At 34.4% G+C, this 11,084-nt stretch overlaps 2 protein-coding genes across 2 annotated transcripts; both read right to left on the bottom strand.

Moving 5' to 3' along the window:
- Positions 1-4,015: 4,015 nt before the first annotated feature.
- LOC143565504 (delta(12) fatty acid desaturase FAD2-like) lies at positions 4,016-5,313 on the bottom strand. Its single transcript, XM_077052466.1, has one exon. The coding sequence runs from the start codon at positions 5,261-5,263 to the stop codon at positions 4,118-4,120; it is 1,146 nt and encodes a 381-aa protein (XP_076908581.1). The 5' UTR covers positions 5,264-5,313; the 3' UTR covers positions 4,016-4,117.
- A 2,980-nt stretch (positions 5,314-8,293) lies between these two features.
- Positions 8,294-9,644, bottom strand: LOC143565493 (delta(12)-fatty-acid desaturase FAD2-like). The gene has a single exon (XM_077052454.1). The coding sequence runs from the start codon at positions 9,573-9,575 to the stop codon at positions 8,430-8,432; it is 1,146 nt and encodes a 381-aa protein (XP_076908569.1). The 5' UTR covers positions 9,576-9,644; the 3' UTR covers positions 8,294-8,429.
- Between the last annotated feature and the right edge of the window lie 1,440 nt (positions 9,645-11,084).

Raw genomic sequence — 11,084 nt, 5'->3', positions numbered from 1 at the left:
ATTGAGAAAACAAGTAATTTAAACGAAAGCAAAAGTTTGTTAACTAAAATAAGATTGTGATAAGAAAACTACCTAGGCTAGAATCCCCTAAATTTCAGTTATGACTTAACCGGGAAAATATTTAGTTATGGACTGGGATCGTAAAATAGACACTTAAAAGAAAACCCGAACAGGACCCCTGACCCTTCTCAAGAGACACCTATGGATTTCTAACAAATTTTAATGCACACCAGTATTAAAAATCAAGTTCCCTTACGGTCACCTAATTATTTATGATTTAGTTCCTTTATACGAAATCCTACCTACAGCGCGGAAATCAAAGGCAATTTACTATATTTAATTGATTTGATAAACAATAATAAATAATCAACCCTAAACGGACTCCTTACGAAGAACTAAATCTAGCAAGATCAAATACTAAAGACTTATAAATAACCTAGCACTTTACAGATTTTAAGTTAGCAGTACACTTAGGTTTGTTTGACAATATTATTCCTATGATCTTATCGCGAAATCAAATCATAAAATAACCAAGAACACAAAGTAATTGATCTAATAGCAACCTATCATATGACAAACAATAATCAAGGAAACTATGGAATAAAACTCATCAAACAATCCTAAATATTCATATGCATTAATTAATTATAAATAAATCTTTTACTAAACCATAAAAAACCATAACGTAAATAAATCCCAAGTCAAATCAAAACATCAAAGTATGTTCATCATAAGCCTAAGTAGTTCATGAAATTTAGCCTAACATCTTTAGTTTAAACGAAACAAACAAAGAAGAATTCATAACGGTAAATAAACTAAAACGAAAGAAATAAAGGATAAAACTCGTGTTCTTCGTCTTCAACTAATGCGCGCACCACCGGATAACTCTTTGACTCCAAAGCTACTAAAAGCTGATCTCGTAAGCCTCGGAACACCCCAAAATCGGCTGGAACTTCAGGATATATTTAAGGGTGAGTTTAGGAGTCTTTATATAGGAAACATGATGTTTAAAATACCAAAGTCGGTAGGAATTTTCTGGAACATCTCCCACGGTGATGCGCAGCGGGCCTGGGTCAAGTTATTATACAAATGGAGACAAAAATGAGAAGGATGAGAAGGATTTATAGCCACACAATAAAACCATTTAAAAAATTAAAAATAACTAAATAAAAAATCATAAATCAAAATTTAATAAAAAAACAAAAAAAGTAAAATCACAAAAATGTTTCCACCGCCTTCTTTGTTCTTAAAAAAAAGGACCATTGTGTCCTTTTGTTTATCATTATGTTTTGTATTTATTTTCGTCATTGATTGTGTTTTTTTTTCTTGACATTGTGTCTTTTTTTCTTGATATTGTGTTATATTAGTCAAAATTGTGTTATATTTTGTTCGGCATTGTGTTATATTTTGCGATTTATTGTGTCTTTTATTCATTTTCATCATTGTGTCTTTTGTCTCTGCATTGTGTCTGTTCGGAGATTTTTTTTTGGAACGAGAATGATGAGGGAAACATTTTTGTTTTTTTAATTTTTAATTTTTTTATTTATATTTTGAGTTGTGATTTTTTATTAATTTTTTGAAATTTTTTTGAGGGTTTTTTATGTGGCTACAAATCATTCTCATCCTTCTAATCATTTTTATCTTCCTTTGCATTTTAACTTTTTCCTATATATTAACTAATTTAGTATTACTACCTAGGGAGATGATCAAGAGAAAACTCATCTTTAGGGAGAAAACTTAAAAACTCTTAAAGAATTATTTTTAATTAAATATAAAAAAATATTTTCAAATTTTCGTTTTTACTATTATTCTTATATTTTGGTCTCCTTCACTCGAAAAAAATAAAAAAATTAAAAAAAATAAAAAAAACCGATGTAATGCACATACGTATTACTGTGTGAAACCGTTATATTACACATGTGTATTACTATATATTTTTAAGTTCAATAATGTTTAGTTGTATATATTCAATATTCGTGTATTGTATATGTGTAGTAGTGTTGTATTATATGGAAAAAAAATAATAAAATAAAAGTCGATGTAGTGCACATGTGCGTTAATGTTGTATTACACATACGTACTAATGTGTAATTGATGTGCATATTAGTCTTATATTGCATATATACAATAGTGTGTATCAAATATGTGCAATAGTGTTATATATTATGCAATACAAACACTTTTGCATACATGCAACGCACGCCATTACCGACGAGGTTACCGACAAGGTTTTTTTTTTTTTTTTGAACCAATAACAAAATATAAGAATAATGGAAAAAACAGAAACTTCAAAAAACATTTTAAAAAAAAGTTAAAAATAGTTTTTAAATGATTTTAGGAGTTTTTAAATTTTCCTTTTAATAGGAGTTTTCACTGTAATGGTTAAGTATAAGATTGCTTTCTCAAGCGTGTGACCAAATAAAACAAATTGTGAGTTGTTGAGGAAAATAACAATCACTTACAAGACGATATTTTTGGTAGTTGAGGAGTTTTCCATAAGACACATGTCGAATTAAATTCGTGATTTTTTTATTGTTCTTACTTCATACCCTCTCTTTTTCACTTGACATACCTTATCATATTCCATTATTTGAAGTTCTTTAAATTGTTTTCGCTTTAGAAAAAACAAAAGTTTCAAAACACTTTATTTAAAAAAAATAAAAATGTTTTATTTAACTATAAAAAAATGTTTTTTTTATTTTCAAAGAACTAAAAATGCTTACTTTGAAAAATTTTATAAAAAATTAATTATTTTAATAACATTTCTCTGGCTAGTATTTTTATTTTTAATAAAAATATATTTAAAGAATAATGATGTTGTATCTTTATTAAAACAATTAAAATTTTTTTTGTTAGATTTGGCTGCATAAGATTGTCACCTATTTTTATTACATGAGTTCGTCATTTATGGTACAGATAGCAATTATGTAAATTTTATAGCACGGATATCTTATGTGTTAATTTGTAGTATGAATTGTTCGTCTCTATTTTTATGGTACGGATTGCTTTACAAATATTATATGCACCGATTGACCTGTACATTTATTGATGTTTAAAATATGATCTTTTATGAACGTTATCATGTTTTGATTCGTTTTATTTTGTTTTTCGATGACCTAATTTGTTATATGTTTTGAGACGTATAACTCTCTCACATTGTTTTACAAGTTTGTATGCTTTACATTGGTTTGAGGTGTGTAAAATTGATCCTAGGAGAGATTCATCGTTTTAATACTGAATGATTATGGATTCATCATAAGAAAAGGAAAAAATGTCTAAAATATATGTACATGTATGAATAAATCACTGGAGACGTATGGATGAGAAGAAATATAGTCTCAACCACGTTATAGAGCACCCTTATGAACCCGTTTATTGACTCTATATTTATATTTATTGGTTAATAATTTTGATATCATGATATTTTGAGCAATGATTACAAGTTTATGCAATTAATTAAAGATACAATTTGATATTTCACAAGTTATAAATTGATATGTTATAAGTTATAAGTTTGATATGATATGTTGCGTGTTAAAAAGTTTATAAGTTATTATGTCTATGATTTTCTTATCGGCCAACTAAGCATTATGCTTATACATGCTTTTGTTTTGTTGTTTGCTTACACGTTAGGTTGTCAAGGTCCTGGAAGAATCGACCGAGGGCTCGGGAAAATTTAAAGATCAACGATTTTAATAAAGAAATAAACAAAATTCGTAATGTATATGTGATTTAATTGAAAAATGTATTGTTTAATTAATGGAAATTAATGCATTGAATTCTGACCGGCTTGCTGTATAAGTCACACATCAACCCTAGCACAGACGGGGTTCTACATCGCTCGTACACATATAAGATGAAATAAGAATAATATCTTAAAAGTATTGCCAAAACCATTCAATTAACATGTTCTTAATTTAATTTAAGTATTTCTTTTTACGTAGGTTAGAAAATTAAAATAAAAGATCAATGCATAGTGATCGAGAAAGAACAACCGTAATTATAAACCGTTAACAAAAACCAAATTAAGTTATTGGATATTTGGATTAAGTAAAAGTTTAAAAGCATGATACACCATACACATAAGTGAACTGAAACAAGGGACTATTACAATATTTCAGATCTTATTATTGAACCAATATACACCTTTGTTGTCGCTATCACTTTCATCAGCCTCAACAAAGAAGCACTCTGTAGCTTCCCTCCACATTGCTTTGATTATCGGGGTATCATCGAACTGATAGTATTCTCCCAAGAAGGGTTTGATTGCTTTTGTGGCCTCCATAGCATTATAATGAGGAATGGTGAAGAACAAATGGTGAGCTACATGTGTGTCGGTGATGTGGTGCAGAACTGTGTTGAAGATACCGTAGTCCCTATCAACGGTTGACAAAGCTCCCCTAAGCCAGTTCCATTCGGTCGAGTCGTAGTGAGGCAGCGAGCGGTGCGTGTGGTGCAACCAAGTGATCACAACTAGGAACCCGTACACAATAACCAACGGAGCAAAGTAGACCAGCACTAGCCATGTGAGCCCTTGAGCCATTCCCACTTTGTACACCCCATAGCTTGCAATAAGAAGTCCGATATCGGTTAGGAGAATTTGGAACCGCTCACGATCGCTATAGATAGGACTCTTTGGGTCGAAATGATTCGCAAACTTCTCATACTTTCGGCCCGAGACATTAAAACAAACATACAACAGCCAGCCTATGGTACATAAAATAACAAGCCTTAAGAGACGGCCGGGTGGGGTGTTGAGAAGTCTGGCAGACGGCTCGAGGTTAGACTTCTTTTTTGGAACGAAAGATTCGTCGTTCTCGAGTGAGGCAGTGTTAGAATGGTGGCGACGATGGCTGTATTTCCAAGAGAAATACGGAGCAAGCATGCCTGTGTGTAGAAAGTAACCAATGGTGTCATTTAGCCATGGGTAGTCACTAAAAGCTTGATGACCACACTCATGACCAATAACCCACATGCCCATTTGGACACTACCTTGGAGGATCCAGTAAATGGGCCATGCCACGTACGAAAGAGGGGCGGAAAGGTGAATGATGTACGTGGCAGCGACGTAGTAAAACAAGGAGGAACAAAAGAGGTCGACAAAGAGGTAGGAAGAAGATCGGAGTAGAGATCTGTTGAAACAGTGTGGTGGTATGACCTTTTTGATATCACCAAGAGTGAATGGTGGTTTGGAGGATGGCGCTCGCTTGACAACTACGTTGCCGGAGTTATCTTTCTCCGTTGCACGGCCACCAGAACCCATCTTTCAACTTTTTCGGTTTAATTCAGTAAGAATCAAACTGTATAGGGTATGCTAAGAAAGGATGGGCGCTCCGATGGTATATAAAATGGTTTGTTGGGTTTGGTATTTATAGTGAGATAGATGTGGATGCTAACTATAACATTTTTAACTTTTAGTACCGTATTATATCGACTAATGAGTCCATATTTGACCCGCCACATGCTGAGTGTTGTGAGTTAGTTGCTGGATAGTCTTGGTTGCTGCTTAGAAGTTGCTAAAATTTTGAACTATTATTTAAATTTAAAAATTTGCTATCGATTTATTTTTCTTAAACGTACAACTAGTCAATTTAATTTGTGGTAAATTAAATTAATGATTTGTTCACTTAAATTCTTAACTTTTTCTTGGTTTTGTGTAATTTATATTCTCTAGGTTATACTGGGGTGTGTTAGAAAATTGTAAACAATATTCTCTCTGAATATAATCAAGATATTCATATTTATATAATCTTATCATGGACTAGCCATCTCTTTATCGTCAGGCATTAGTTTAAGGGAAAAATTTCATAATAGGTAGTTGGGCCAAATAAATATTCAAAATATGGAGGCAACATCAACTTTTCCAAAGTAGACAAGACCGATGAAAAGGGACATCTAAAATGCCTTAGGCATTGAGCAATAATAGCCGTCGCTAATAAGTGGATTGATTACCGACGGATCATGGTACGTAAATGCCTTATGAGCAATAAAAAATTTATAATTCACAGTGCTCGTGGGCAATCTTTTAGTGATTACTAACAAATTTAAAGGATTATATTTTCAGATAAGCTTTCGTGAGAAGTTGTAAAGATATGATTTCAGGTGAGATTTCTTATACTTTTCAGCTGCCGTTGATTGAAACAAGTTGGTTATGGGATTGTCAGCGATGATTTCTCAAAAATTTTGTCTTATCAATACTAATGACCCCTCACTGATATTCACATTTTTCGTTCTTGATAAGTGGTAACATTTTTCAACATCACATATTGTTGGTTGGATTGGTGTTTTATAAAATGGAATGTGTCAAATGTGATGTTTTTCAGTGTTAATGGTTAGTTCTAGAATGATGGTTTTGGAATGCATGGATCTATAACTGCCCACAAATGGTTTCCACTTGTGTGCTCAAAAGAGGTGGAAAACCTATGGTGCAAATCATCAGCATATGTTTATTTGTAATCTTTGGAAATGATAATATGTTGTCCTGGTTTTGGGTAAAATGGAGGTCAAAATTGCAAACGTAGTACAAAAATGTGTTGTAGTAAAACAACGAAATATAAAAAAAAATGGAGTGCATAAATATTTTTTATTTTTCTATAAAATTTATATAAACGTAATGTAGTACAAACATATTTGTTCATCTTTCTCCAAAAAAATTGTAATGTGGCCTAAGACAAGTTATTAGCATGTGATAAGGCCTATTAATGGTGAATTAATGGGCGAATCATCAAATGTAATTCATTGAGACATAGGGGACTTGTTCCGCTAAAATCACTTGGTATATATAAAACAAGTCATTTATACACGATAAGGCTCATTCAGGTCCATTAACGGTGGATTAATGGACTAATCATCAAGCATATGTCCTTAACACCTAATTGACTTGTTTTGACATAAAAAAACTCATTGTACCTAAAACAAGTCATTGATGCGTGATAAGGTCCTTACCGATATGAATTGGTGCACATACGTATCATCATATATATACATGCTCTTAACACCTATTTCACTTGTTTGATCTAACTTAAGATTTCTTGTTGTAACATAATATAAGTTATTCCACGCGCATGTCATGGTCCATTAATAGTGAATTATCTATCGGACTTATCATCAAACGTAGATCATTAATACCTAAGACTTGTGTTGACCTAAAATTTCTTGCTAAAATCTAAATCAATTCAGTAACACTGATAAGGCTTGTAAATAGTGAATTAGTGGACTAGTGATCAAACTCAAGTCACTAACACATGTTACTATTTTTATGCAAGTCGTTCGTTGTTCGTCGATTTGAATGACACGTACTAAACAAAAGGCAGGGAAACAACCGTGACCTCTTTCCCCGTTCTTTTAATTCTATTTGTTACCCTAAATCAAAATTCGCGAACCACCATTATTCCCTTTTAGAATCATCACCCCCGCATTTCACTATCGACAGCACTTTCTTCTTCCTTGTGAACCACAACCTCCGCTACCACAACCCATCTCCCGATATCTCTCGCCACACTTGGAACAAATGCCTTACGGGTGATTAAAAATTTAAAATTCGCAGTGCTCTCTGGTCATCCGTTAGCGGACTGGTCTAGCTTAGTGTAAATTATTGTCTAATCCAATATCTTCCGGCCAAAAGCTTTCTCGATAACTCTTTCCTTTTAGTTTCAACCAAAGTTTCAATAGAAACATAACGATCGATGCTTGATGGCAATTAAATTGTATTTGGATGTATCTTAAGGGTATTATTACCCATGGGCTGGCTATCTCTTCCATCTACGACTACTATTCACACCCACGCCAAAGTCCATCTGGCCGGTTGCCATGATAATCGTCGCTTGATTACCGATTAGTGTGCCTTCCTTGGCTTCTTAGAGTGTAAAACTCAGCCACATTTGTACTAACTGTGTAAATTAAATTGAAAACCAATAGCACATTGAGACTTTTACTGATTAGACATTGAATAAAAGCCTACTACTTTTACGCCAATTAGACCAGCAACCAATAACACGTCAAACTTAGAGTAAAACTAACCGATCGTGTAAATTAAAATTAACATGTAACACATTGGGTCACGTCATTCAAATAAGGGCATGATAATTACAAAAGGTGTATGCCGTCGATAAAACCCCAATCTTCTTGCAGTGTGCCAGTATGAATTTGTTTTGTAAATGAACACACCTACTATTCTTTTAAAAAGTTGGGTTATTGTGCCTTCCTTGGCTTCTTAGAGTTTCAAGAACCCACAATTGTCATTTATGAAATTTTCTACGGAAGGATTTTTTTCATCAACATTAATAAGACGAATTGTACATCATCAAATTGGCTAGCGATGATATATTAATAACATATATTTAGGTTACAGTAACAAACAACAATACAATGAATTAATGCCAATAAAAGAACATGATCTTTTATCATGAACCATGTCTAGTTTACAATTCTTACATCTTATTGTTAAACCAATAAACACCCTTGCTGTTATCTTCACCTTCATCAGCCTCAACAAAGAAGCACTCAGTAGCTTCCCTCCACATTGCTTTGATTATTGGGGTGTCGTCAAACTGATAGTATTCTCCTAAGATGGGTTTGATTGCTTTTGTTGCTTCCATGGCATGATAATGTGGGATAGTGAACAACAAATGGTGGGCGACATGTGTGTCAGTGATGTGGTGAAGAAGTGTGTTTAATATACCGTAATCCCTATCGATTGTTGACAACGCTCCTCTCAACCAGTTCCACTCGGTACTGTCGTAGTGCGGCAACGATCGGTGAGTGTGGTGCAACCAAGTGATGACAACCAGGAACCCATAAACGATCACTAAAGGAGCAAAGTATACCAACACTAGCCAGGTGAACCCTTGAGCCAATCCTAGCTTGTAAAGTCCATAACTTGTTGCAATAAGTCCAATGTCAGTCACTAGTATTTGGAACCGCTCGCGATCGTTGTAGATTGGACTCTTTGGGTCAAAATGGTTGGCAAATTTCTCATACTTTCGGCCGGAAACGTTGAAACAAACGTACAAGAGCCAGCCAACGGTGCATAAAATCACAAGACGGAGGAGACGCCCTGGTGGGGTGTTGAGCAGTCTTGAAAAAGTATTTAGGCTAGACTTCTTCTTGGGGACAAATGATTCATCATGATCGAGTGAACCCGTGTTGGAATGGTGACGACGGTGACTGTATTTCCAAGAGAAATACGGAGCAAGCATGCCTGTGTGTAGAAAGTAACCAAAGGTGTCATTTAACCATGGATACTCACTAAAGGCTTGGTGCCCACACTCATGCCCAATGACCCACAAACCCATCTGGACAGTACCTTGAAGGATCCAGTAAACAGGCCATGCAACGTACGAAAGAGGGGCGGAAAGGTGAACGATGTATGTGGTGGCAACATAGTAAAACAAGAAGGAAAAAAACAGGTCGACAAAAAGGTAGGATGAAGATCGAAGCAGGGATCGATTAAAACAGTGTTGTGGTATGGCTTTCTTTATGTCACCAAGAGTGAATGGTGGTTTGGACGATGGGGCTCGCTTTACGGATTTGAAGTTGGAATTAGTTCTGTCTATAGCATTGCCACCGGAACCCATCTGATCAATAAATTATTGAAAGATCAATATCAATCTTTTAAGAAAACTGTTGTTTTAGGAGTTTGATATGCACTGCTGATATGATTTGCAGCATGAACTCTAGCTTATTTATACTGTTAGATCTCAGTTATTTTTATGATAACCAACGAAAATTTTGGATCATATTTGACTAGCTGGTGCAAGTTGTTTGAAGACTCGTATCTTTCTGTGAAGTTGCTAATATGTAGAGCACATGCAGAAATGTAGGCAAGCACACTTCGCTCTCCTTAGTCCGGCCACCAAACTTGACCATTGAAAACAACTATTTGTTTAAAAGGAATATTTAGAAAATTAGTTTTGAGAAAAAGACTGACAGTATTAAGACCATCCTTGAGGTGGGGTTTTTATTAAAAGATGTTTTAATCTTGTGGTTTGTAATTATGTCTATATTTAACTTATGCTTTTTTACATTATAACTTTTCTATTATTATTTTACTTAAGATTATCATGACTGAGACTGACTAACAGTTATTAACTTATTTAGTTAATATGTCGGCGCTTAGGATTTAAGTGCTTCATACAAGTCGAAAAAAATGCCCTTAGACGCAAACGAATTATATAAACAACTTTTTTGTAACTAATTATAAACTTTATATCCGTTGAAAGTTTTACACCGTAAAAGGTCATGATCTTTAGCCTTTTAGGACTTTCATTAAAGTAAGTGTTATCATCTATTGTAAACAAAGCTCATGATAGGTCTTTGGAAATATTGTCCCGATTTCCCCATCCATGGCTCGTGGCAACCTTGGTATTGATGCATCGCTTAAGCAATGTTAGAAAACATATTGGACTCCTTGGTCCCTATCTTTGCACATTTAAGCCACATTATTTTTGTAACAAGATTCACCAACGTCCCACGATAGTTTACATTTATGATTTATAAGCAAACATTGGCACTTCTAAATATCCTAAAGGCATTGTCAGTAACTGGAGAAACACGGGTTCACCTTTCGGTCTAATTACTTCGTTCTTGGGCTGAGATCAAGTATTTCCCACGGGTGTTAGATGTAATCCGGTCAATCTGAGTGTAACCACCTGAAAACAGAACACCGTGAGCTCTTTACGAGAAGAAGAGGGGGTCTTCTCATACCACCCTCCGGCATAAGAATCTATATGGGAGACTGAGTAAATAATAAATACAAGTTATCACAGCGCACTAGTAAGTGTTCTCGCCTAGAAGTTCTGATCCCTTTACCATTGAGGTTTGAGTGATATTTATAACCGGATTGAAGGAGAGAAGGTGTGGGCCGACTGCCATGTCAGGAATTCCACCAATCAGAGAGTTCCCACGTGCATCTGGAAGGTTGGTGGGTAAAGCAGATGACTGATGGTGATGTTTGTACTATGTAGCACTATTAACTGTGTGTGTCACTTTCTTATTGGTTGGGTGTCCATTTCAGTAAGATACTTCCTTTTTGCACCATACCTAGAAAGATCTTTGGCGCTATGTTTCCTGAGGTGTCAGGGAAT

This window comes from Bidens hawaiensis, unplaced genomic scaffold, assembly GCF_021521415.1.
Source record: "Bidens hawaiensis isolate Kalapana, Puna unplaced genomic scaffold, B.hawaiensis_p1.1 tig00001206_1, whole genome shotgun sequence".
Lineage (NCBI taxonomy): Eukaryota > Viridiplantae > Streptophyta > Magnoliopsida > Asterales > Asteraceae > Bidens > Bidens hawaiensis.
The sequence above is the reverse complement of the archived record's forward strand: the minus strand, read 5'-3'. Positions and strand labels throughout refer to the sequence as shown.